Here is a 27,620-nt window from a genome sequence, read left to right on the forward strand (position 1 = left end):
ATGCTGCCGTGCGGGTGGCGGGGGGCCGCGCTGTGGCTGCCGGCGCTGAGGGCCGCGGCCCCGGCCCCCCGGTGCGGGCCGTGGGGGGCGGCCGGGGCCCGCGGGCTGCGGAGCTCCAACCCCTACACGCGCGGGCAGGAGGAGGAGTGGCGGCGCCGCAACCGGTCGGCGCTGGCCTACATCGCGGCGGCCGCCGTGGGCATGGTGGGCCTGTCCTACGCCGCCGTGCCGCTCTACCGGCTCTACTGCCAGGTACGGGGCGGCCCCGCCGGGGACCCAGAGGGCGGCATATCCCTTCTCTGAAACTGGGTTTGGAGTTCTAGAAAGGCAGCATCCTTTTCCCGTCCTGGTAGCACGCAGGAGGGTTCCCCATCAATGGTGCGGTCGGACAAGGGCTGGAACAGAATGTATTTCCCACTAGCATGTGTGTAAATCTGCCCAGAAACCTTATGCATGCTCTGTTACTCTCCAGGGACTCGTTTTAATGTTATGAACTTCACAGCAGTCCCATCTCTTGCTTATTTGGAGCTTTGGAGCTAGCTCTCTGACCGTGCATTTGACACAGGGAGAGACTGCAGAGGGGATTAGAAAGACACACCTCTTTAGCACAAATCCTGCTAAACACAAGACATCTCCAAAGAACAAACAGCGTGTGGAAGAAACAGTGTTTGAAAGAAAACACGCTGTCCAAAGGACATTGTGTCTAACTTTCAAAAATGCAGTTACTTAGGTGAAGCTGCTACTTGTATCACCTTGACCACCTGTTCCTCGCTGCAGGCCACGGGGCTGGGCGGGACGACGGGCGCAGGCAGCAGCTCAGAGCGGATCGAGCACATGGAGCCAGTGCGGGACCGGGTCATCAGGGTGACATTCAACGCAGACGTGCACTCCAGCATCCAGTGGCACTTCAGGCCCCAGCAGAGCGAGATCTATGTGAGTGAGAGGTGCCGAGTCCCCCTCCACAGGGCTGCTTAACACCTACAGCAAGGGACAGCACAGAGTCATGGAATGGTTTGAGTCGGAAGGGACCTTAAAGCCCATCCAGTTCTACCCCTCTGCCATGGGCGGGGACACCTCCCAGTGGATCAGGGGCTCCAAACCCCATCCAGCCTGGCCTTCAACACCTCCAGGGATGGGGCAGCCACAACTTCCCTGGGTAACCTGGGCCAGGGCCTTCTTACCCTCACAGGAAGACATTTCTTTCTAAGATCTTATCCCATCCCTGCGCTCCCTGACCAAGAGCCCTTCCCCAGCTTTCCTGGAGCCCCTTTCAGTGCTGGAAGCTGCTCTTAGGTCTCCCCTGAGCCTTCTCTTCTCCAGGCTGAACAGCCCCAACCCTTTCAGCCTGTCCTGCTCTAGGAGGTGCTGTAGCCCTCAGACCATTTTCCTTTGGACTCGCTCTAAGGAGTCACGCTTCTTAATTGTTTTCTGAGTCCTGTACTGCAAGAAAGATAACCTCAAAACTTAAGTGCATATTAAATAGCACTCTATGCTGCTAAACTGCCAGGAATCATAGAAGTCTCAGTGGCAAACTGGTTAAGATTAAAAATGCACACGTACAACGTTCCTGATGCTTTTGGTTTTCAATGGGGGTGAATAATATATAAACAAAATGCTTGTGAAATAGCAAAATAACCAATTTGAAAGAGCAAAAGAGAAAATGAGCTAATTCTAGCTAAAGACTAATAAAGTCTAATAGTGCTGCTTGAGGGGTGGAGGGCTGCAGTGGATTAAAAAGTAAATCACTGTGTGATTACTTTACACAGGTGGTACCAGGAGAGACTGCACTGGCGTTTTATAAAGCAAAAAACCCTACTGACAAACCTGTCATTGGAATCTCTACCTACAACGTGATCCCCTTTGAAGCAGGACAATATTTCAATAAAATACAAGTAAGTGTGAGCAAAACAAAGATTATGTTTTCCTGTATGGGAATGGTTATCCGTAAATTAACTTATTCTAATCCTGGATGCCATTCGTTGTGTGCCAACATTTTAAGAAAATACCTTGACTTTTTCCAATGGCAGCACATCCAGTAATAGAATCATAGAATCACGGGGCTGGAAAAGACCTCTTGGATCATCGAGTCCAACCATTCGTTCACCCACACTGTCTTCGTGTGGGTGCAGTTTGTGTCCAGTTCGTGTGGCTCCCAGATATGTGATGTTCAGTGCAACTGCCTCTGAGGCAGGTGGTATTGATGGGAGCTGGCCTGGTTGATTTGCACATTTGGACATTTCATTAAAAGTTATTTTGTTTTTCCTGTAACACAAGAGGAACTGAATTGCTGTCCTGTTGCTCGTATGGTTGATCCTTCCCAGGATTTCAGGGATGTACAGGGGATGGAGCTGATTTTAACATATAAAGCTGTTGTTTTCTAATTGCATTTTTTTTTTCCCACTCCATGCAGTGCTTTTGTTTTGAAGAGCAGCGGCTAAACCCTCAAGAGGAAGTGGACATGCCTGTTTTTTTCTACATTGATCCAGAATTCGCAGAGGACCCTAAAATGGCCAAAGTGGATTTGATCACCCTCTCTTACACCTTCTTTGAAGCAAAGGAAGGACTGAAGCTACCACTTCCTGGCTATCAGTAATGAGCAATCTCCACGCAGTTTGACTTCTGCTATCTGACCACCAGCTTTGAAATCATTTTTCATTGGAAGGAGACGCTGTAAGAGTACTGTGCAATACAAAACTATATTATTAAACCACCACAGGCACATGCTGGTAAGAAAGAATGCAACTCTTTTTTTTTTTTAAAAAAAATCCTTAATAGAACATTATTTCTTAGGGACAGTGTTTTCTCATCAGACAATAGAAGGGAACAGTGTTCCTGAGAGAGGGGGTTTTCTCAAGCCATCTTTTTATAACGTAATACACGTTATCTGCATACTGTAGATTGAGATCTTTATTTAAAGACAGAGGAACAAATCACTGATTTGGATTTTTCTGGCTTTTATTTTGGATTTTTTTTTGCTTTCTTTAAGCGCCTAAAATCGCATTGCTACCCTAGCTCTGAAGAATAACTTCCATGTAAGTTACTTTATGAGGAGGATAAAACCAGGTGACGAGTTCATGAGCTGTCAAAACTAAACAGAGTTATTAAACTGCATTGCTGTGTTACCACCCTGTGGCACGCGAGCATTTGATGATTCAGAAGATGATGCACCCTCTTCAATTATTACTGAATCAGTAGTTTATTTGTAAGAGCAGACTGCTCTAAAACTGTTATCATTTCAATGAGGAGCACTAATTGAAATGCAAGCACGTTGAATCCGTGGCATGGCTTCCCTTTAGAAATACAGTCTTCAGATTTCCATGTTGTGTTCAAATAAAAATAGCTTCACTGCCACTGACTGCTCTTAACTCCCCTGTGCACCGGGCACCTCTGCACGGAGACAAGCTTGGCTTCTGTAGGAAAGGCTTTGAAGGAAAAGGTGGTACATAAACAACCGCTATAAATTGTAGGTTAAGTTAATAGCAGGGGAGTCTACTCAAAATCGATAAAAAAGAATCGGCCTCATTCCGAGATTAAAGTCCGACAAAGCCTGCCCAGCAGCCCCTCAGCGTATCAGGTGCTCCTGGGTACTGTTTACCACTGGAACACGTAAGGCTGTACGTATGTAACTTCTCATTATCTGTGGGGTAGGGATAATAACACTTTATCACAGCTTTGCAAATGAGGAGTGAGTTGCAGAGCAAGTTCAAGTGACCCACTCGTTTTCAGAGAGGAATTCATCTCATCTGCTAGGCCAGTTCTTTCTACCCCTTTCAGCAGATGAGGTGTTACAAAGTAGGACTAATGTTGGGTGGTTGGGACCCTAAGAAGGTGATGGTGAATCAGAAACAACTTCCACTTACCTTGGTCTCAATTACGCTTGCGTACGATAATTGAAAAAGTGCTTTTTTGAAAATCAAATGGATTCTACCCTCATCATTGTACCAATTATTTGTGTTGTTTAAACAGATTCTGAATGACATTCTTGTCAGGTCTTCACTGTGTATTTATTAAAGTTTAAAACTTTTCATTCTGTGATCTCTAGTGCATTTTATCCAGCAGAACACACGGAGCCCACACAAGTGAGCCGCGCTGGTATGAAGGTCACAGCAGGCTTTGTCATTCCAGTTATACTTGAGAAATAAAACATGACAAATCTTTGAATACAGGCTAGAAAAAAGCTTACCCGGGCTGTCTTTAGTCCATGGGCTTTCTGAAAGTTGAACTGGTTATGGCGGTTCTCCACCTGCTGCTTTATTCTGGCCACGGGCTTCTGAAGAAAAGGACTATCCCCCTGGCCAGTGCCAGTTCCATAAGCAGCGGGTCTCCCCTGGCTTAGAAAGTCCCCATTTGCACAGATTACAAGCACATTCAAACTATGACACAAGCTGGGGGTTAACTTCTCAGTGTTTGCTTTTATTTGGAATGTTATGCTACAAAAATTGCATAGCAGACTGAGAACTTCTTACCCCTTAAACAGTTAACATAATGAACATTTAAAATGCAGTATTTCACAAAAAATAGCTTATCAGCTATGAACGTGAACTATATGTCATGTTTTATATCGATTATAAATTATGTCAGTTATAAATTCGGAGAACTATACTTGTTAAAGTGCACGTTTTACATTCAGCGTTTAAATAGATAAGGCACTTTAATTATTAAAAGATGAAACTGTTGTTAGCAGGGATAAACAACTTGACTAACATAAATGGATAACTATTGCTCATCTGCATTGTAGATGATTGTTTTTTCCTTCACCAGAACAGCAATCTCTGCAGGGCAGGGACATTGGAATAAATGATTGATCCCTCTCCAATATTTACTGAGTAAATAAAAGCAACAACAACAATAGAACAAGCAGGGGGTTTTGTGTTCTGTTAACTAAGGGCGACAGCACCTCATGCCTCAGCTCAGGTTCTTCCCAAGACAAAAAACCAACTATATTGGGGGCTTTTAGGAGAAAAACAAAATCTGTATGCAGAATATGAATGTAGGAAAGTGATGCTGCCTGTCTTCAGAGAGCTATTGAGAGGCCCAATGCCAGAAAGGTCCTACGCATCAAAACGCCCTTGTGAATTTCTACAGCAACGGGGCCAAAATAGAAACTGGATTCTGCAGCTTCTGTGAACAAAATGTTCCATGTTGTTTGCTGCACACGTGGCAAAGCCACACACGGGGATATTTAACCTGGACGAACAGCTTTCTTCTGGACTTAAAGGAGTCCTTTCTGTTTACTTGTGTCAGTGTTATTTCATATACAGGTGAATTTGGAAATCGTATTTTAAAGTCCCCAAAAGACTTTCAAAGTAATCACGCAAGTCACCTTTAAGGATACACAATTAAATGTTTAGAACAACGTGTAGATCCAACTAACTCCAACCTCCACACAGCTTAGTGTTCCAATTCTGTTTGTTTGTTGTGTCAAAATACAGAACCTGTTGTGTTATTGACTGGTGCGTTACCAGAAGCACCGTGCAGGGCCAGCATCAGAGAATAACGTATGTTCAGTAGAAGACTTCACCTCCACCTTCAGCATTCTGTGCTCTTTTTCACTTCTGCCTTCAGCACACCGTCAATGTCTTCATAAACAGCTCTGGAAGAAGAGGAACGGGGCGACTCCCACATCACAGTTGTTTTGTTTTGACAAAACACACCAACCAAACCCGGCCTGAGCAGGAACTGCCGTGAGTTCACGCGGTTTGCCTAACAGAGCAGCACCAGCTGCGGGATGCCCAGGTTTCCATGGAAACGAAGAGCGACTGGGGTCACACAGTTACTGGGATGCCTCAGGACAGGGTCACTTCTGATAGGAGTCTGGGAACAGGACTGCAAAATGCAAGTGGCAGCACACCACGTGGCAGGCAATTACTGCACTAGTTAAAATAAAATATAATAAATAAAGCTTGGTTGAGATTTTTCTGCCTCAGAATCCAATGGTTCCTGGGAAATAAGTTTTGCGTTGATGGCTCAAGTGTTTTGCAATTTACTGGTAGAAAGTAGAATTGTGCCTTCAGCAGATTGTTTTTGACACACCATTCGCCCACCATTTCTACAGCTGCTCTTCAGCGAACACACTATAGTTTATTCCTTAATTGCTTATGCCAGAAATATTGGAAGAAAATGCACAAACCAGCCATTCTCATTTCCATCAGTGATCCCGTTGGTCAGCTAACGCAGCCTAAATTGCACGGGCTGATTCCTACTCAGGAAAAGCCATGTCAGAAGCCTCCTTGTCTTTGGCACCTAACAAAACTGTATATTAATTTATTTTAAAAGTTACTTACTCAGTGGGAGCCAAGGGATCAAATTCCATTATCTCATAGTAGTGAGGTGACTGTGACTTGTTCTTTGATGCAGCTGAAGAATGAAGAGAGGTAGATAAATCCAGACTGAAATGTGACTGAAATGCATGCCGTACTGCATACTTCTTTTCTGTATCTTCCTGAAAGTAGCAGATTATCTCCCTCCTACTAGCGGCTTCAAATGCCAAAAAGACAGATGCATCTAAGAGAAGCCATAAGCAATACAAGTTCTTGGCAATGTTTCCTGGGGACCCTAATCTTTAACAGCCACTATGTAAACCCCTTAAATTCCAAAAAGAAAAAAGCACCTCCAGGGAAGCTGGGGGTCTGCAGAGCATCGATTACCTGCCTGTGGGAGTCCATTTAGTGACACAGTGTGTCCAGTCTGCAGGCTCACTGGATTCAGAGGCACTGGGCTTAAGAGAGTTGCCAGCTAAGGAAATCAAACAAAACAATGCATCAACAGATTGTTCTATAAGAACTGGTTTGAGTTCACTTACCGAACTGCTGACTTATCTTTAGACTGTCAGACTACAGCAGGTAAATTCTAAGGTCAACAGTTATCAGCCTAATTAATCTCCATTCTCCATGCAAAGTTAAACACCTTTTATACACAGCACATTTGTGGAACTTCTCTCTGTGTAACTCGTTACACTACACACAGACTGCGGCATTCAGAGATTTGCTTTTTCTGCACAAGGCATACGTGTGCGTGTTTGAGGGCTGCTTCTCATTTTCTATTCCATACTGCTTACCACAGATAAGCATTCAAATTAATAGCATTGCCTCAAAGCCCCCTGATATTCTTTGCATTCCTTCTGTCATGGGTGTTTTGGTAGCAGCGTGTGCCACTTGTCCTACACAGGACTTGATTTTTAAGTGGTTGTTTTTTTGGGGCCTGTGTGGATACCTTATTTGAGATAGAAAATGCACCAGAGTAACATAAAGGCAGCAGGAGGAGATCTCAGACTGCTTCATACAGCGACAGCATAAACACAAATAACACAGCGACTGCTTTCTGCAAACTCCCCTGAGATTGTGCTGAACCCAAGATGCTTTTCTATTAGCATCTGTGTACGGAAAGAGCAAAGTTGGCCTGGTCACCAAATACAAAGTGTTCCCTGATATACGGTGGAGGCCACAGAATAGATGCTTGTATTCCACCTAGGTAGTAGTTAAGATAAATCCAACTGTTTCTCATTTGACAGCTGCCAGCCAAAGAATGATCATTCTCAACACGAGCGTTACTCACATTGCTATAGGAATGTCCAGCTGGGTTGCTCGCACCGTTGTTTTGTGCTTCAGTTGCAAATCTAGGAGACAGTAATACACTGAGAGTAACTATCAGAACTGTACATTTCTGTGAACTCATTAGCTGAATTACAGAGCACTAACACCTCTGACTTCCGTTATCTGTTACCATTTCTTGATAAGAGATTACTCACGGGAATTGCTGAGCTTTTGCAGTAGTTGCTAAATCCAGCTGTGGATAAATTGATGGAGGACACCTGTTTTTATTTTCAGGGTGGGCAGATGTGCAATCTGAAATTTAAAATGATAATTAATGATCATTTCAACGTTATTATGTGAATGTTAGTAACTTGTACTATAAGCATTGAGTGGGTAAAGTTTTGTTTGGAAAGCACGTAAAGAATCTGAAACAAATTGCTGTTTATTGCATGAAAGGCAAAATTCTAATAACTCTGAGAAGGCTTTAGATACAATATTTCAGTCTCCTTAAAATGTCAGAAAAACAACAGTAGTGCTACACACAGTAGATCCCATTTAAAACTCCCGTCACTGCTTCTAAAGGATTGAAATGGTATTATAGGCATTTCTTCCTGGGGAGACACTCACACCTTCAACTTCAGCATATGGAGCCCCTGGAGTGGAGAAAGGAAGAGCTTCTGCAAGTAGTAATTCAGGGTCAGGAGCTCCACTCACTCCTCTATGAAAGACATTGAAAGTTAGAGGAGCCAAGTACCCTTCTCCAAGCAAACAGTTTGTAACACCAAGCACCTCCTGAGAAAACTTAGGAAATCAAGAGAGTAAGAGGAAAAAATACATCTGTTTCTTTCTTTCTCCTGTTCTACAGAACAGGCAACCACCACAGCGTCTCACAGCCTTCACTGTAACAGCAAACAGAGCGTGTTCTACTATTCAAATTTCAGTAATGGGCGAAAAAGATTATTGCTTCCACTGTCAGCAAATTACAGGGAACCTTCTACCTTACATTATTTTCCTACATACGCACATCAGTTTTCCTTTTAGGGAGACTTGAAGAACATCCTTAAAGTTAAGGAGTATATTTCTTTTCTTTCTTACAAGGAACTCCTCCATTTCCCCACTAAACTCTTGTTGGTTTGCTTGAGGGAAAGGTGTATTCATCACTTACTAAGGCCGCCAGCAGTCACTGCAGAGTCCGTCTGCACCCCTGAAGACGCGGGAGAGGGAGAATCTATGGAGAGGTCGAGTAGGTCACTTGAGGGAGCAGTTGGCTGTTTCCTGTACAGCTTCACATGTGGGGAAAAAAAAAAAAGGTGTTTATTTTTCCATTTGTGGCTTTGTTTGTTTATTTTTTAAAGGCACCTGTAGTTTTAAGTAAGTTGCTATTTTCATAGAATGTAAACTTTTAAAAACACAATATTAAAAATTGGCAAGAATGACAGAAGACCAGGCTTTATGGCTTTTTTCATATGAAAGATAGTTAATGAAACCAGAAATGCTTAACACTAAGATCAGTTTCAGCAAGGTTGCGATTTCAAAAAATCAAGAAAAACAATTCTGAAGTAGGAAATAGAACAGACTCAATTCTAACAAGCAATCATGATCTCATTTAGGTTTCATATCGATCTTCTGATTGATCCTGTACAATTCTTTTCGTGCTACTTATTTGTGTTACTGTGATCTGATACATGCTTAGGAGACTGATATTTTTCAGTCTTTGTCTGGATAGGAAAACTTCAAAACCACAAGAATATTTTCTAGGATATAGAAAAAGCTTCCCTTTGTTCCTCCTATGAATGTGCTAGAATTAAAAGCATAGCTGGAGAAAGTTCTTAATAAACCTACAGGCTTGAATCATAGGGGCTTGGTCACACCAGACTGAAAAAAACCAGAAAAGATGATGCACTTTAAACTTGGAGACTCATAAAAAAATGCAGAGACTGCACTGTTTGGACTAATAACTAGCCCAACAGTGCCTCCATTAAGCAAAACCATCCACCTACATAACCAGAACGCAGTAATAGTGGCTTTGCAAGGAAAACAAGATTGTCTTCTACCTTTTTTTAATAATTGTCAGCTGTACTTCAGCATTCACAATGCAGTCATTTTCATACTGAGTCCTAGATTACTACACAATTATGGCTTAGCAGAAGCCGAAACGTGCAAAACTACTTTGGGCAATATAATTAACAGACATAATTATCAATCAATAAACCACAATCATTAAAGATTTGCTACAAGCCATTATTCACAATTCAGAAAACCCCATCAGTAATAGTAAATTCTGAGAATGTAATAGTATTTTAGTCTACTAATGTTCAACAGAGAACAAATGAAAAGAAACATTATGGTTCCTCATTTTGCACGGCAGATAATGGTGCTTAGCTGCAGAGTTAATAAACCAGCATTTGACTAGATGTGCCTCATTTTTCCTGACCAAGCCTCCATCCTAGATTTGACATTATTTGCTACTTTAGTTAAATGAATTTGCATGAAATTCTGCAAGTGATACTTGAGGAAAATTGACAGGAGTAGCATCAGCCTGCTGTGCCCTGTACCTCCCAAGCACAGACTACAATTCTGTCTATGCCAGAGGTGTATTTCTCACAATGTACAGAAAAATAAGTGTTTACAGGCCTGCAGTTCATGGGTTTCTCCATAATCACTCACCTCTGAGCGTTCACGTTCTATTCTCTGATTCTCCAAAAACCGAACTCTGTTTCTTGAGAACCTGTGAAGTTGCAGAGTTAAATGTTCATTCTGACATTATGGCGATGTCATTCCTAAGACTATGAAACCAATTATAAGCAAAGTCTGGATAACAAAAGACTGTGGAGGTGCCAAACAAGCACTACAGGTGCTTTTCTCTAGGGCGATTGTCTCTCCACTAGCAACCTAACTCGCTTTTCTCCAGGGCTGTGATCCTCCCATCGCCTACACCAACTGGCTTGGGTTTGGGCTCACAGCCGTCTGTTCTCCCAAAACAAAGCCAAGGCACAGCTGACAATGGAGTTTGCCTCTGGTCACACCAGACATGTAACTATAGCACGTGCTGTGCCAAGTCTGGCTCCTTCTGAGCAGAACACTCTCCCAGCTGAGTCCCAGGAAGCTTCCACCCTCAGAGGTCCCCACACTCCCCACCAGCGCCTCAGGACAAACCCCACGCCTGTTCTGAGACACAGCTCCCTCGTTAGCTCAGGCATTGGATATAACATCTTAAAAAAAGGAAACAAAAACCCCATCTGCAGAAATATTTATGCACTGGGAGTCACAAGAGTGCTGCACTGGGTCCTGAGGGGATCCAGTCCAGTGAGAGTCAGCATCCAGAAGGTCCATCTGTTTCAGGACTACGAGCCCTAAGTTGTACAGACAGGGGACTTTCTACATAACTGTTCAGCGTTACCCGAATACCTGAAGTGCATCTACAGGGAGGAACAGAAAAAAACCAACCTTTCCAAGTACAGAACATAAACATTTATCCAAAATACAGGAAGCACCAAACAGTTGTGAGAGCCACTAGAGGGAGGCACTGTCACATACATGAGGCTAGTTTATTGCACAACGGCGGTTGCTCCGGATTTAATTTGGACTCTACGTTAATAATCAAAAAGGGAGAATGCAGTGTGACTTGTCCTCAGACAACACCCACACTATGAAACAGATGCAGCCAGTTAAAATCACTTTGTCCTTTACACATCGCACTGCTCAGAGGGCGTTCCAAGGAACAAATTTTCTGCAACAAACGTTAACCGAGTACATTTTAATACTTATCAACTCAAACACTCGACGTGTCTGCACCCAGGAAGGCTCAGTGCACGTAAACAATAACATAGTACTAAGCCACAACAGTTTTCTGTCCAGTTTCACAATAGCCAATTCACTGCTCCTTCTACCACCAGGTGAGTCTTCCATGAGAAATATGTTGAATTATACCCACAAGCCAGTAATCTGAAGTTCTTGCCTTTGCCAGTATTCAGCAGTCGGAACAGATGTAAGCCCACATCTGACTTGAGTGGATTTACAGAAGCTTTTCAGTTTGCTGTACTAAAACGAAAAACTTCCTAAAGCAAGAGGCGAGCACACAATTCTTTCAAGGCAGTTACTGCAAAATGTGCTGTAGGCATAAGGTTTAAGGATAAACGAAAACTAAACATTGTCAAGATTAGGCCCAAAGTTTGTGCCATGACACTTAGATGAATTAGTGATATTTTCAGTGCAGCATTCAGAACAGGTTTAAAAAGAAAAGATGATTAAACTCTAAATCTGCTAAATTTAAACATGAACCATTGCACTCAATGCATAATAATTTCTGGAACACTTCTTATCCATAGAGGAGACAAACTACTGAACATGGGAGGCTCGTTCCTGTTAAACCATGAGACTCTCCATGACTACAGACTGTGGTATTTTGGGGGATAATACTGGAATTTTGAGTGTAAAATTAATTTCCTTTTCGCTAGCACCTAGTCACGCTGCCAATGATGCAATAAGACAAATATACAGGGGTCAATGTAAGCACTTGCAGTGCTTCCACGTGTGAAAGAAAGAAACATTTTCTGCACAAGTAGAACAGAAGGTTTCAATCCAGGTGAGAGAAGCATGCGACTCGGGCATGAATGAGGCAGAATGTTTTCCATGGCCAATTTCTGCAGTAAAGCTGTCAAAGGTGTTTAGAAAGGAGAACAAGTGTTCTTTCCTGGAAGCATATATGCTGAACAGAGACAAAGACCATCACCAAGTACCAAAGGATTTGTAGCAGACTGATGACAAATTCACTGTGCACTAACAAAAAGCAATGTCAAATTCCAAAGTGATTTTTACATGCCTCCATCTGATTTCCCTGTCTATGCTGTTGACTTGTTCCATCCCGATATAATGGCTTTCTAACCACCTTTATGAACCATTTCTGAAGCGTTTAGGGGAAGGCAAATACATCATTTTCTACTTTTGCAGTCGTGTTTCTTTTCTGGATTTAAGGATAAAACCTGTCTCCTCATGAAGGACCAACATCACATGTCGATTAAGCGCGCTTGTTCAGGTAGGATACCCAACGTGAGGAGACAGACCCTGTACTTACCTTTCATGTCCCAGGAGGACATTATTCAGATCTTCATTTACTTGTATTAACTCAATTATCACATCTTCATTCTCCACTGTCACCAACAATTCCATGATCCTCTCCTGCATCATCCGACAGGTCTTATACAGTTTCTGCCCGAGGCAGGAGAAGGAGAAAACAACACGTAACTTGTCAGTTCTGGCAAAGAACGATAAGACACTTGAGCACTGCAGACTCACGGGTAGCATTCCTTAATTTATACAAACCACATGCATACCAAACATTGCAAATAGCATGATTTTCCTGTCTTTGATCTCTACGAGGCAACTTGACAACTCGTATCATCACAGCCAGCACTCTTACCCAAATCCCTACCTCTTGACCCACCTTTATTTCTAAGGATATATCTGTCTCTACAGCCCATATTACAAATTGCAAAATAAAAAAGACCCCTCTGGTGATGCAGAGAAAAAGTGATTTGATCCTGTCTGAAGCTGATTAAACTCAGCAGGAGACTTCACATGGATGCAATGGATGTGATCCTGTTCAATCTCTGCTTAAGAAAAGACACCAGTAGTCGAAAGGATAGAAGCACTCTGTGATACAAGTCTTCAGCTCTAACTCTTCCTCTAATTGAGGAAGTTTGGATGCACTTAATCCATGCACTTTTTGAGACAGTAACACAAACCTAGAGGAATCAGCTGGTAGGAGAACCAGAATTTTGCATTACTGCCAGTTAAATGGAAGACAGTTGATTTATATTCCTCTCCACTGCAGATTTTGCATGTTCAAAGAAACAAATTCTTTAGCAACAGGAACTTCAACTCAGCCAACATTTCCCTCCCCCTCACCACGCATTTGCAAATGCTGGCTGGCTCTGCTTCAGAAAAAGAAAAACAAGAAGGAGGAAAATTACTTTATTTGCACACCGCTATTCAGAAATTGCTCCAGTATTATTTTCAAAGTGATCTGATTTTTCCTCATAAAACATATACATCTAGTAAATAAATGATTTTATTTATGCAAAAAGAAGTTTTGCACCCCTCTGCCAAATCTGCATAAGGATTACCGAGTGCTGTACCTGCCAGGACTGCATCTTCTTAGCCCACAAAATAAATAAATAAACCACACAAAAATGTACTCAATTTAATGTCTGTAATTAAATTTAAAACTTCTCCGCCTCCACACTTTACAACCTGATCCGCATTTTAAAAATGGGTATTTCTGATGGCTCCATCGTGCAGGCAGACCAGCTCCTTTGTAAAGATCAATATTCAATAGAGAAGCAAATTGGGAAACTCATTTAAAGCATAGATTTGCTAGGCTTTCCTCCTACCCACAATGATGCATGGACTCTTTGTGTTTTGAAAACCGGAGTTTTACAATGATGGGCAATCAGCTGGTACAACAATCATCAATGATTCCAATGAATGCCTGCTAATTCTTACCAGCTGATGACCTGGACCCCAATTCCTGCATGTCCATCAAGTACATCTATTCCCTATCCAGTATGAAAGCTTGTTACTGTCTTGGCTGACACTGAGCTTTAGCTATTCTTTTAACTACAGCTACTGGTGAGTGCAGTGTTTCAAGCGAGATCTATTATCTGGAGCCTTGTCCAAAACAGGGTGGAGAACGGGAGGAGCTGAGCCACTAATGAAGCTGTAGAGCTGAAAATATGTTGCATCGATAAAGCTTTATTGACAGACTCCAGGTAACCAGAACGACCGAAATTCATGTCTCCACACACTCAAAGCCTAAACCAGCAGCTCTTTTAATAAACGACTTTGTCCCTGGCAACAGAAGCCTAATCCGAGCAATCCAGGTAGAGCTACAAACAAAAGGGAACACTATACATTGTCTCCATGCTTTACACCACTCGGTGCACAGGGGAAAAGAACAGAAAGAACAACAGTAACGTTAACATTGAAGGAATGAGATTTTAAGTCCTCTCCCACAAATAGGAACTCCACACCCTGTCTTCAAACTTTTGTCAACAATTTTATTACTGGGAGTGTCAGGAAGAATCCGCTGGCTTACTGTGGGCAACCTCATCTGCGCACCCACACGCAGAGGGACCAGAGCAGGAGACAGGAAAAGAGACATTTTTCCTGTTTCACAACCAAAGATACTTTCCTTGTCACAGATTAGACAGAGGTGACCCAGTATATTAAACCAGTGAGTTCTCCTACCTGGATATCTTCTACTGGTTGCTTAAATCATCAAGGGCAGTTTGCATCTTGGAACCTCCCTGGTGGCAGCACCACTATGGAAGTATTGGCATGGAACAGCCACAGATTAATTAGCTGGTGCTGTCCACTGCTGGAATAACCTATACTCCATCCTTTAGTGCAGGCAAAGCAAGCCCTCTGCAACCTATTGCAACAGCTCTTTGCCCTCCCTGTGTTTAAAACCTACTCTGCTCAGATCCTTGCTTCACTGGACTTATAGCTCCATAAATCTCTGCAAAGGAGACAAGGTTGGAGATGTGAGGGATTTCCTGAGGAGTGAAAGCCATTGAGAGCTTGTGTCTGTCTCCGGTCTGGTTTCCCCAGATGAGCAGTGCTGCCTGTCATTAAAGATGAGAGACAGTGGCAAACTGCTGCTCTCTCTCCATATGTCACCTCCAGTTGAGAACCAGTCCATAAACAGACAGCTTGAAGGCAAGTCAACAGCACCCAGTGAAGGTTCCTGGCACCAGGCAAAAGCAGCACACTGGAGCCTCACAAAAATTACATCAGCTCTCCAACACATCTAATGCTGACAAATTACCAAAATCGCTTCCTCGTCACAGAGGTTTGGAACTAAGTTTAGAAACAGAAAGATGGGATAAAAGCTTTATAAATTCCTGCAGACAATATGAAACACAAAACCGTCCACTGGCCTAGGTCATTATTGAAATGCTAAAGTAACACCGCACTTTTAATGTCTAAAATAGAAAATATAGCATAAGCAAGTAGGAGAAAATGACATCACAGAAGGAAGAATGTCTGCACGCTCACTGTCAAATCTAAACTGGACTATTCCAATACAACTCCTTCAGGCTACACTTTAAGAGCACGTGGATTCATCTATAGCACAGCAAGCTCTTGATCTTTGAGGCCGTGCACATAAAAACAATGCTTCATACTCTTCACTGGCCTTCAGCCTGCCTTTAAGGTACTGGTAATAATGAAGAGAGCACAGAAAACTCCAGGACGGATGAGAGAGACCGTGCCATCATCTGTTTTCCCACAAGGCAACTGCGTTCAACTGGAATGTTCTCGGGGCTGTTTGACAGAACACGCTTAACAGAGAATGCTCCATTATGAAATTCCTTTGCCCTTGGAATTCCCTAGACCATAAATTTGCATTGCAAGCTGTATTGTCCCTTCCTGACTATCTAGATGTCAGGAGAAGGTAAAGGAGACAAGCGAAAGCTGAGCAAAACCAGAGATAGAAACTTGTTTTTGGATTCCATTTGGCAATCCAAATCCAGATGTTAAAAGAAGGGATAAAAATCAACTTTGACCAAATCAAACCAATAACCCCTACCAATAAATTATCACATACCTGTAAAAGATTCATATCATCCGGATTTTCTGAGCCAGGAACATTTTCCTTTAATATTGATGACATGACTCTCACATTCATTTTTGCCATATCCAGTTCACTGTACAGTTTTCCAATCTGTTGAGTTCAACATGACAGGATATTGTGTATGTGAACAGTGAGCAGAATATTTCTTACCTCTAATATGTACTTTCTTCCCCACTAGGCATAATGTGGACCTAATTAGCATTATTTTGCTCTGGTGACATGTCATGAAAATGAATGGAATTAGCTCAGCTCTTATTTATATCATCAAATGAAGATCCGAGTCTTGTAATAATACTCATTTTCCCTACAGTTAATCCTCTCACTAATGTTACTGTTACTCTTTTTAGGTACCTACATGCCAAGCAGGAATGGAGGTGAACTGTTTCTTCCCTTCTGCTTTTTAGAATAATCTCTTCACACAAGTCTTACGCAAAAGTAAGTTTGGCTTTCTCACTTATCTTTGAAGTAACTTTTATCAATTTGCATAACAACATTGTAAGAGATCTTTCGATATTCTCACGCTTAAGCAAATGATTCCACTTTGTGGCTGGGGTTCAGCCTGGCATTTACTGAAATCACTCCTGCCTTCCTTGCTCTGGCACCCCACTACATAAAACATCTTCAGGAGAACGAACCTAAACTCATGAATGCAGAACTACCCCATGTGAACTGGTCCCTGGGTGGTTGCAATCACACATTACCAGTATGTTTCAAGAGGACCCAACCCCCTCTAAACCCACACTACCTCACCTGCTCAGGAGTCAATAGTAACATCGGGCCTATGGGAAGGGGCAGTAAAGAAAGTTTTGTAGGATTAGCAGAAGATGGTGATGACTTTGTAGAAGGCCGAGATGAAGTCTGTGGAAAGACAAAAGAACAGAGCTTGGGTTTAACAAAATAATTGAAGCAGACATCCAGATGAGAGAGCTACAAAACACCTTTATCAGACCAGACAACTGGGCATTAACTTTCTCATAATCGGCACTCCCAAGGAAGTTGTTGAGCAAGGCCTGTTTACAAGAATAAATCTAATGGTTATTTTGTAATGAAACGAGGCCTGGAGTTCAGGTACATTATAGATGGGTTTGCAAGTAAATTCCAGCCCAGGATGAAGCAGGAATGGGTAAGAACAAGCTATCTCCTTGAGCTCTTAAGCCACCTAACAGCCAACAGTCCTTCCCACAGTGCCACTGCCTGGATCTCTACAGAAGATAAACTACAAATACCTTCTGGGTTGAAGGGCTGGAACGCTTCATCTGCAGAAAGCTGCTCCTGCATGGCATTGAATTGACATTTGAACGCAAATCCAAAACCCAGCCCGCACAAGACTACACACTCAAGTCCTTCACTTTCTAGAGATAGAGCTAAAAATCGTGTTCAGGTCTCTTGCTGCCAAGATCAATAGAAGGTTTGCCACTGGTTTTAACTGGCAGATACATGCAGTACACAGAATCGTCTCTACTGTACTTAGCGAGAAAAAAAATGTCTATTGAGAGCATTCTCCACACAGCTTGTTCAAACAACCTTTAAATACATAAGCTTCTGGGCATCCCACTATTCAATCATCAACTTAAACTCAGTGGTGGATGGCTTTCAAGCTTCCCAAAACTGTTGTGAAAATGCCATCTAACAGCCAAAAGTCCTGGAAAAGAGTGGCCTGAAGAAAAAACAATTCTGGAAAGAACGGCCTTAAACCACGTACTGCCTTTTCAGCTTAAGTCCAATGCTCAAGCCATACTTAATGTTACACAATGATACCTGTGACAAATGCTTAAATAACATTTATTGCATGCAGGCTGTGTAAACAGCTGAAGAGATATATACACAATAATATTTTCTTATAGATTTCTACATCTCTTGGTTTAATATTAAAGATAGATAATGCTCATTTTCTGAACAGTATGCATTTTCATGAAAATGTTACTCATTTTAGTTGAGGCTTTCAGAAGCTGACAAGCTTGGAGCACTCTGCTCTCATTCATTTGAGGTAAATAGCATGCCCAAATCCTTCACACACTTTGAAAGCCTCAAGAGAGAGATGCTTCCTTTTCTGTGGTTTTAAATAAAACAAATAAACTATTATATAAGTCAGGTATCTTTGCTGTTATCTTGGCTATTAAAATTGAAACTGATTCCAAATCACGTGTTTAGGTGGGTTGGTCATATTCTGTCCTGGAGCATTTAAATCAAAAATAGCCAAACCAAACACACCTGCTTTGCCTACAGAGCTCATCCAATTAACACCTCCTGCTTCTGATTTACAATGGCTAAAGAAGTTTCTTGTGCATCCCCACCTTGGGCCCCACTCTGCCAGGGTCAGAAGATGGAAACTCCACTCCTTTCTTCAGCAACTCCAGATAAACTTCTTTTACTTCACTCACATCCACCATTCCTTGGAAACCTCGGGCCCATGTCTATGTTTGAAACAACAGGAACAATAACGGTCACCAAAATGGACAGTAAGGTCAGATGTGCTTCTAAAACATGTGGACCTACAGGCAGGCCATTCCCTCCATCCAACTCCATTTCTCATCCCGCTTGCTGAGTGCCACCACATGAGGAGCACAAACACATGCTGGGAGGGAAATACAAAATATGGAGGCTGAGAGTTTTCCAGTTCTCACTCTTTGTTTTCCAGTCTGTGCTACTTCTACACAAAGCAGGAGCAGTAAGAATAAAGTCTGCCCTACGAAGGGGTTTCCATGAGTTTGTTACACTACAGAAATTGGCTGCATTATTAAATGCTTCCCATACAGTGGAGACACAAACACTTACTGTTTATGCCAGACTTACCATAATGAAGGTCAAGATTTTCTCCTGCATGTCAATTGGCAGGTTGTATCTTGGATTCAGTAGTTTCACCAGCTTGTCTTTACAGAAATCTTTCTTCACAACCAAAGACTGGAATCTCGGGCCACAGTTCTCTATACACATGTCAAGCAGCTGCACACAAGAAAAGCTTCTGTTACACAGATACAAGGAAAAAAAAACCCAACTTGACTGCTTTTGTTTCCTTGTGTTTAATTTGTTCCAAGTTGTTATGGGGAAGAGTACAAGTGGATATGAACAGATCATTGCCAGCTATCTCACTAGAATGTCTGATGAGGCTCCTGCAGGGAAACAGTAGCTCCCTGTGTGCACCGTTATACCTACGCAATACAAAATGAGCTGTGTTAGCCAGAGCTAAACTATTTTTAACAGGGAAGTACGGTCACACTTGTTTCCATGTCATAACTGTTACTGAACATACGGTATTTTAACAGCATGAAATCTGTCCACAGCTTAAAAACCGCTTTGTACAGATTCAGTAATGGAATTAATTCACTGCCTAGCACATAGGTACCCTGGTCTGACAGATTCTGAAGAGCTCTACAAGGGAAGAAAATAAAATTACTAAATGTCTCCCTTCTAATCGGCCCTGTAAGTGAGAGAGACTAATGAAAAAATAGAATAGAACAAATTCAACAACTCTTGAGTACAATTCCTCCCCATGTTTTAAAGGTCACATTGATTTGAAACAGAATAGCTGAACCGTTCCAATTGTCAGACTCATCTTCACAAATGAAGTCTACTTCCAAAAAACTCTGCTTGGAATGCTCAGAGCAGGATCTCTGCAAGCACCGTGTCTGCCCTATCAAGTAGAGCAGTACATGATAACAACATAATACCTCTCCCTTGTACACCCGGAGGGGGCTGATGACAATTCCCATTTTACAGAAGAGATAACAAAAGCTGTCACTACATCCCAGTCATACGAAATTGGGCCAAAGCAATCAGAAAGTGGGGTCAGTGAGATCAGGTGTAGAATCAGGAACAGAACCCCTCTTTCCTGGCTCGTATCTGGAGATCGACCACAGGACTACAATGCCCCATGGAGAGGAAAACTATCCCTCTTGTGGTTTTTGCTCTTCAATCATATCATCACTTTGCCCCGCATTTTAAGAGGGGAGATTGAAACATGAAACTAATGAAAGCTTGCAAGATTTCATGGGTTTTGAGACAAAATTTTCCTGAATTGTGCAACAGGCAAGATATATTCTCAAAGGGATACACAGGTTTTTAAAGAACACTATTGTAATCTTGATAAAAGTCAATTAAATATACTTTACTATTCAGAGCAGACAATATTTGACTAAGTTGAAATCATTTTAGTAACTCAAATTCCTAGCCTCAGGACTTGGGGATTTTTCTCCCACTGTGATCAGGAACTTATGGGAGAAGAGGTTTAAGACCAGAAGAAAATGTATTGCTGAAATGAAAACAGGGCAGAACAAAGAGACACTGGCAGACTGCTGTGCAAAAACTGAGAGATAATTACAAAAAAAATCTTGGCTTGATTCATTATTTTTCATTTGAAAGAGTACATGAAACATATGCTAATAAACCAAGCCATTTGCCTGTGCAGTACTTCAAAGATGGTCTGTGTAAAACAGTTTCAACTCAGTGCATGGGAAATTTGGTACAGTAGTCCCTATTATTAATTCCCTGCTTAAGGGACTGAGTATTTACCCTCTGAATAAAAGTGCTGAGCTAATGGGCTAGATACTCCACTCAATTACGCCAGTTCAGCCCACTCACTTAGAGTGAGACTAAGCTGGTGTAAGAAAAAGAAGAATTTGACTCAATTATCTTTAACCAGACCATTCATGAACAAGCCACTTCCATGCTAATAACACCTTTCATTAGCATTTCAATATGGTTATTTACCCTTGCAAATGGGACATCACTTTCCCAACCAGTTCCATTGGAATGAATAGATCCAAGGTGGCCAAATCAACCACTGCTCCAAGCAGCACAATGGAATCTCAATAGAAACATGATTTAATAACAGAACTAGCAAATTAACTTCAACCAAACCATTAAACTTCCTCTAAATGACAGGCAGGACATGAGAACTGGTGGAACTGACAGGGCTGCTACACTCCAGGCTACTCGATACCAGGCATCCAGCTGAGAAGAGATCCACACCGAGGAGGGCAAACTGCAGTCAGAGCCCTCTGGTTCTCATGACAGTGACCCAAAACTAAAATGACAAAAGGCATCTCAATATCTTAAAACTTACAAAGCATTCAGAGGAAATCCAGAAAAATGCCTAAGGCAAAAGGAAAACCCCAAACCAACCAAACAAACTCCAAAATTTAAATCTAACCAATGACTTCCCTTTAAAAAATTTCCTATGTAATGCAGAAATGAAACAATAATTCCATCCTTAATTCCTTCCCACTGCTTTGTCTGTAAGAGTACGTGTGTGTGGACACAGCCACAGAAAGAGGGGCACATTCGATAAATGACTTCCCTCCTGTGCTGTTCCAAAGACCTTACAGGCATCAGAACTGGAGCACAGCAGCAAATGCTTTACAAAACCAAGGCAGATCTATGGACACAACCGCACAGGTGGCCTGGTGTTCCCCACGTAAACAGAGTTTCTGTATCCAAAGTCTGTTGGTAACGAGAAGTCAAATAACACATACACACTTTGTTGGATTCCTGCCCAAAAGTTCTAATCCCCTTCACTCTGATTGTGAAATCGCCACTGCCAAGCCTGATCTCTTGGCTTTATCAAAGACACTACATGAAGAAACCTCGCAGCCTGACATGCACACACCTTGATCCACGTGACTTCATAAGCACCAGGGAACTTCGCTAGATCAGAGTACATGAAACCAAGCCACAGCCAACAAAACAGAGAGTTGGCACTCATCCTTCTTCCTCCAAGTAAAGAAATACACATCCGTGAGCCAGAAGGAAGACAACACTGTTGAGATTTAACACGTATCAATGACAGTGTAAGAACAAAACCAGGAAGAGAGAAATGTTAGTTTAAAAACAAAACAAGATTAAGGAACCCTGGGAGAAGAAACCTGCAGTCAGTCAACAAGAGCTGGGCCAAAAGGATGTGACTGCCTGGCAGGCACGGTTACATGCGTACCTGAGAGTGGGTGATAACAGACAGAGAGAGAGAATGGGAAAGAGACTGCGAGAACCTGTCGAACTACAAAGCAAAGCTGAAGCCTGGTACGCACTCCATCTGTGAGCAAATCCAATGAGCTTCCAGGCCAATGTGACAAAGTTCTTCCTTGGATACACCTGAAACGAGATCCTTCTCCTACTTTTACGTCCTTAAGAGCTAAGCTATAATGTCACCTTGGGTATATCTGCAGGGTAAATAACCGAAGCAAGGCTCCTAACTCTAAGCACTGTGTTATCATAACTCCAGTTGACTGCGTCAGATATTCAGAGAAGGACTAAGGGGCAAAAGGGCTGTAGGATAAAGAGAGCAGACCTGATACAGGGATTGCAATTACAGCGGAAACCGAGTGTTTCTGTTATGCAAACACACAGAATGCACAAAGGTGACTCATGAGACAGTGGAGGAGGAAGCCAGGAAAGGAGTGCGGAAATGGAATGAGCTGAAGGTATACATCAGTACGTTTAACACATTTATCTGCATCTCTAACTCATCAGGAGACACTTGAGCAATTGCTAAGAGACCTACAATTCAAGACTATCAATCACCCATCTTCCTGAACTACTTATCGGCACACATTGCTGTGGATAATGATTTTGCACAACAAATACCAAACCCATGAGTAATGGTGCTCTGCAATGCAGACAAGCCCCTACAGCCTCAAAAAAGGAAATGCTGAAGAAAATACTTCTAGACAAATAGTGGAAAACACAAATCCCCAACAGCTTAAAATACAAAAGGTATGATTCTGCTCACAGCTGCACTCTTGTTAGTCAACAGTAATTCAGGTGAACTCTGGACTTAAGACAGTGCTAGGAACTTCCTGCTACTGCCTGTGTTATCAGAGCAGTAGAGAACAGAGACCTGCATTAACAGACTCCAGTAAATCTTAAATTCACTGAAATCACACCGCTTTGCCAGACTTTGGGATAGTCCAGAAACATTCAGATTCTGGAGGCCAAGGACATTCCTAGCCACTCCAATCTTTGGTCACATCTGGATCTTACATGGCTTACCCTGTGTCTTGCTCCCTTGCTGACCTCACCATCGTTACCCTTTCATTCCAGTTCCTCATTTATACAGGATAACACTTACCTCTACCACACAGGCATCGCACATTCCCCCACGCTGCAAACAATGCTTAGTTTAACTAAGATCAGTACCACAAGGTGAGTAACAAACCTGTCAAATGTAGCTTTTATGTAACATCCCAACTTCTGCATTTTTCACAAACAGGCAGGGCAGTCACTAGAGTAAATAAGAACCACACTACTTTTATGTACAACTGGTTTCAAGAAAAACAAACCCGAAACACTGAATTTAAGTGTTTCTGCAACCCAGGACTCCATGGAATGCCAGTAGAACATCTGATCTGCACTGAGGCAGTGCTGAACACACAAACAACAAAGAAAACATCCCGGAGAGTTGTGTCAGTGATAATTTACATGCCACCTTATCATTTTAAATGTTTTCCTTCTTAGTGTCTAATTAATATAAACATAGCCATACTTACAGACAGGGTAAGCCTGATCTCCTTGTGATTACAGTTTTTTGAAAGCTTTTTCTTTAGTGCTTTAACTGCATCTTTAGGCCTGTGACAAGAAATTAAGTAGAAAAAGTTACCAGTGAAGTTAGACTGTTTTTCTAGTTTGCAGCTTCATCCAAGACCCAAAAATACCAGCCTGAGTTATAGAGGCAAATCCATCCCTGTATTTACACCCACATAAAACTAGAGCGATTGCCCCACTGATTTCAGCAAAATCACTTCAGCATTGAGCTAGAGCAACAAAGCCGTGAATCAGGTTTGTTACTGCAGACTCTGCATTACTCCAGAGACCTGTGCTGAGAAATAAAGTTATTCTCCTTTGCAAAGCCTCCTCCAAAATTGTATTATTTCGCTGTTGTACAATAGATTTACTTACCCAGCTTTTATTGCTATGCAAGGGAATAACAACTGCCAGCTGTACCAAGAGTTGACTGGTACCTATTTTTCATGTGTGATGTAATTACAAAACATTCTCCTGATAGTGCTGTCAGGAGCAGGGGTGCCTTGGCTGACTTCCAATCTTAAAATTGCAGGATGCTTTTAACTCATCTGAGTAATAACCACGTATGTACGGACAACCCATTCCACCCCAGTGATAGTGGCACTTCTAGCCCCATCATTTTGATTTCTATATATACACCCCATATCTTCTAGCCATCTATGTAGGAGGAAAAGGGCTGAAGATGGTATCAAGCTTATCGTATGCAGGAAACGATTTTGCCCGATTAATATGGGCTATCTATAGTGTACAATTATTAGGGCTCATGATCAACAAAAACAAGATGTCCTAAAGTCTCTTTAGGATTTCTCTAGAGTCCAAGATGGAGCAATAGACATAAACGCAATGTTACAATAAGAAAAACAAATAAATCTTTGTCAAAAGTATTTCAAAGCCAATGAAATTAAATGGGTATTTAACATTACCACATTTTTCAGTTTGAAATGCCGTTGCACTTCACCAGAAAAATAGGAAAATATTTCTCTATTGTTCTTAATCTTCTGTCATACGCAGCGATACCAATAAAGCATCAAGTGATGGATGGAGCATGAGAGCAGAGAGGAAACCTTTCCCATGCAGAAAGTTGTACTGCTCCTCTTCACTCCTGCTCGTTGCTTCTTTCACTGAAGCATCTGGAAATGCTCTGGTCAGGAACTGGATATTGCACTAAAATAACCATCTGCCTAATCAGATACAGCAGTTCTGTTGTTCCTAGTATCCTCTTACAGGCTGGGACTAGTAGTAGTTGCCTAGGAGGAAGTTATAGGGGGTCCCTCTGGAAACACAAGCTGTGCACAAAAGGAAATAGTTCATTGAAAAATTCTGTTGCATTGAAGTTCAATGTATAACCTATCGCTGAGGGTCGAAGCGTGCCCTTGCTTTTGGCGATGACCAGAAAGGGAGTTGTTATTGACCTTCCAAGCTCTAAGACCCACGAGTGAGAGCATGGGACCAAAAAAAATGAAAGGAAGGAAAAGGTGATATATAAAAAGATGCTTGTGCAGAAATGAACACATACACCTCACGCTCCTGGAGAAAGCTCTCCAGCCTGCACTAAAATATGCCACAGCTAGCAGTGAGTTCTTGCAATGGAATGCTGAAGCAGATCTCATATGGGAACAAGTTTCCTTCTCCTCCTTTTACAGGTGGGAACAAGGAAGCACAAACCAGCAAGCGGCTAAGCAAAGCAGAACGTGGCCATTCGGTGCAAGAGGCCACCCGATACTGGGAGCCCCGACTACGGGTGCTGATACGATGGATCCCACAGGAGAGAAACCCAACCAACAGTCCTGGTGCGATGAAGGCTGGATGATAAAGTGCCTAATGGGGAACAATGTCACAGGGGCGACAGGCAACGCAGGTTATACAGAATCAGTCAGACTCAGGTGAGAGACCTACACTGTCTCCCTTCTCTGGCACCCGTCTGTGGGAAAGGGCCTGAAGTCCAATCCCTACAAGTCCTGACAGCTGAGCGAGAGGCAGCAAGACAAGCAAAATTTTCCTAGGAACCACAGAGACCTGCTTCCTGCTGGTATTTTGTTTTGGGGAACTTTACACAAGCATCGTCCACCTGCCCAATTCTGCGCTGCCCTCGAGCAACGCCGGCTGCTCCCACTCCCCGGAGGAGAAGGGGGCTCGCACCTTCCCATTCCCTGCGGGAGAAGGCAGCTGGCTCCATTTTTCTCTAGGACAAGGGGGCTGCGTCCCATTCCCCACAGGACAAGAGGGTTGGTCCCTCCCCATTTCCTATGGGTAAAAGGGTCTTTTTCCTTCCCATTCCCTGCGGGAGACGGGGACTGGTTCCTTTTTTCCCTTAGGAGAAGGGGGCTGGTTAATTTTTTTTTTTTTTTCTCCTATGAGAAGGGGGACTGGTTCTCTTTTTCCTTAGAAGAAAGGGGCTCGTTCCCATTCCCCAAAGCAGAAGGGGTCTGGTTCTCTTTTTCCCTGGAAGAAAGGGGCTCGTTCCCATTCCCCAAAGGAGAAGGGGGCTGGCTCGCCTCCCACTCCCCAAGGGATCAGGGGTCTGGTTCCCACTCCCCACGGCAGAAAGGGGCTTCTTCCCCCGCCCCAAATGCGCAGGGGTCTGGCTCCCTTCTTCCCTCGGGGACGGAGCCCGTGCCTCACCCGTCCTCGGTGGCGTTGATCACGTCGCAGATGTGCAGGAACTGCCCCCACTCCTCCTGCAGCGCCCCGGCCGTCGCCCGCTCTGCAAGCACAGGGGGAGCCGCGCTCAGCCCGGGCCCCTCGGGGGGCTCCGTCCCGCGCCGCCCGCCCTCACTCACCCACCAGGCTGCCCACGGCCGTGCCCAAGGGATCCTTCGCCGCCCTCCCGAACGCCATGGCCGCCGCCGACGGGTCCCGCGCCCTCTGCGGGGCAGCCCCTGCCCGCCGCCCCGCCGCTCCCCGCCCGCCCCCGGCCCGGGGCGGAGCCAGCGCCTGCCCGCCCGGGCCTCGCCCCGCGACCTGGGGCTCGGCACCCCGCACAGCTGCCTTGGGACCCCGCCAAGCTGTCCTGACCCCTCAGATCCCACACCGCTGTCCTGGGACCCCGCAAAGCTGTCCTGGGACCCCGCCAAGCTGCCCTGACCCCTCAGATCCCACACCGCTGTCCTGGGACCCCGCAAAGCTGCCCTGGACCCTGGCATCCCACACCAGAGCCCTGGCATCCCGCAAAGCTGCCTTGGGACCCCTCAAAGCTGTCCTGACCCCTCAAATCCCACACCGCTGTCCTGGGACCCCGCAAAGCTGTCCTGGGACCCCTCAAAGCTGTGCTGACCCCTCAAATCCCACACCACTGTCCTGGGACCCCGCAAAGCTGTCCTGGGACCCCTCAAAGCTGTCCTGACCCCTCAAATCCCACACCGCTGTCCTGGGACCCCGCAAAGCTGTCCTGGGACCCCTCAAAGCTGTCCTGACCCCTCAGATCTCACACCACTGTCCTGGGACCCCGCAAAGCTGTCCTGACCCCTCAAATCCCACACCACTGTCCTGGGACCCCGCAAAGCTGTCCTGGGACCCCTCAAAGCTGTGCTGACCCCTCAAATCCCACACCGCTGTCCTGGGACCCCACAAAGCTGTCCTGGGACCCCTCAAAGCTGTCCTGACCCCTCAGATCCCACACCACTGTCCTGGGACCCCACAAAGCTGTCCTGACCCCTCAAATCCCACACCGCTGTCCCGGGACCCCGCAAAGCTGTCCTGACCCCTCAGATCCCACACCACTGTCCTGGGACCCCACAAAGCTGTCCTGACCCCTCAGATCTCACACCGCTGTCCTGGGACCCCACAAAGCTGTCCTGGGGCCCTGCAAAGCTGCCCCAGCACCCCGCACAGCTGCCCTGGACCCTGGCATCCCGCACCATGGCCCTGGGACCCCGCAAAGCTGTCCTGGGACCCCTCAAAGCTGTCCTGACCCCTCAAATCCCACACCACTGTCCTGG

The 27,620-nt window shown here is 43.9% G+C and overlaps 2 protein-coding genes across 2 annotated transcripts; one reads left to right on the forward strand and one right to left on the reverse strand.

Annotated features, from left to right (window-relative positions):
* Nucleotides 1-5,913, forward strand: COX11 (cytochrome c oxidase copper chaperone COX11). The gene is made up of 5 exons (XM_069872934.1): nucleotides 1-252; nucleotides 778-933; nucleotides 1,767-1,892; nucleotides 2,411-2,726; nucleotides 5,566-5,913. The coding sequence occupies exons 1-4, from the start codon at nucleotides 1-3 to the stop codon at nucleotides 2,591-2,593; spliced, it is 717 nt and encodes a 238-aa protein (XP_069729035.1). The 3' UTR covers nucleotides 2,594-2,726; nucleotides 5,566-5,913.
* On the reverse strand, nucleotides 4,393-26,535 carry TOM1L1 (target of myb1 like 1 membrane trafficking protein). The gene is made up of 15 exons (XM_069872680.1): nucleotides 26,463-26,535; nucleotides 26,305-26,386; nucleotides 23,649-23,727; nucleotides 18,961-19,110; nucleotides 18,462-18,581; nucleotides 16,918-17,025; nucleotides 16,141-16,257; nucleotides 12,607-12,740; nucleotides 10,200-10,260; nucleotides 8,698-8,815; nucleotides 7,748-7,844; nucleotides 7,555-7,615; nucleotides 6,648-6,735; nucleotides 6,285-6,357; nucleotides 4,393-5,593 (listed from the first exon to the last, which is right to left on the reverse strand). Exons 1-15 carry the CDS (start codon nucleotides 26,518-26,520, stop codon nucleotides 5,530-5,532), a joined length of 1,410 nt encoding a protein of 469 aa, XP_069728781.1. The 5' UTR covers nucleotides 26,521-26,535; the 3' UTR covers nucleotides 4,393-5,529.
* Between the last annotated feature and the right edge of the window lie 1,085 nt (nucleotides 26,536-27,620).

Source organism: Phaenicophaeus curvirostris, chromosome 19 (assembly GCF_032191515.1).
Source record: "Phaenicophaeus curvirostris isolate KB17595 chromosome 19, BPBGC_Pcur_1.0, whole genome shotgun sequence".
In the NCBI taxonomy this organism is placed as follows: Eukaryota; Metazoa; Chordata; class Aves; order Cuculiformes; family Cuculidae; genus Phaenicophaeus; species Phaenicophaeus curvirostris.

Coding starts and splice junctions, on each gene's coding strand:
- COX11 (XM_069872934.1), top strand. CDS start 1: ATGCTGCCGTGCGGGTGGCGGGGGGCCGCGCTGTGGCTGCCGGCGCTG. Junction 934..1,766: donor CCCAGCAGAGCGAGATCTAT/GTGAGTGAGAGG, acceptor TACTTTACACAG/GTGGTACCAGGAGAGACTGC. Junction 1,893..2,410: donor AATATTTCAATAAAATACAA/GTAAGTGTGAGC, acceptor CACTCCATGCAG/TGCTTTTGTTTTGAAGAGCA.
- TOM1L1 (XM_069872680.1), bottom strand. CDS start 26,520: ATGGCGTTCGGGAGGGCGGCGAAGGATCCCTTGGGCACGGCCGTGGGC. Junction 26,387..26,462: donor GGCCGTGGGCAGCCTGGTGG/GTGAGTGAGGGC, acceptor CTGTGCTTGCAG/AGCGGGCGACGGCCGGGGCG. Junction 19,111..23,648: donor AGATCAGGCTTACCCTGTCT/GTAAGTATGGCT, acceptor TCTTGTGTGCAG/CTGCTTGACATGTGTATAGA.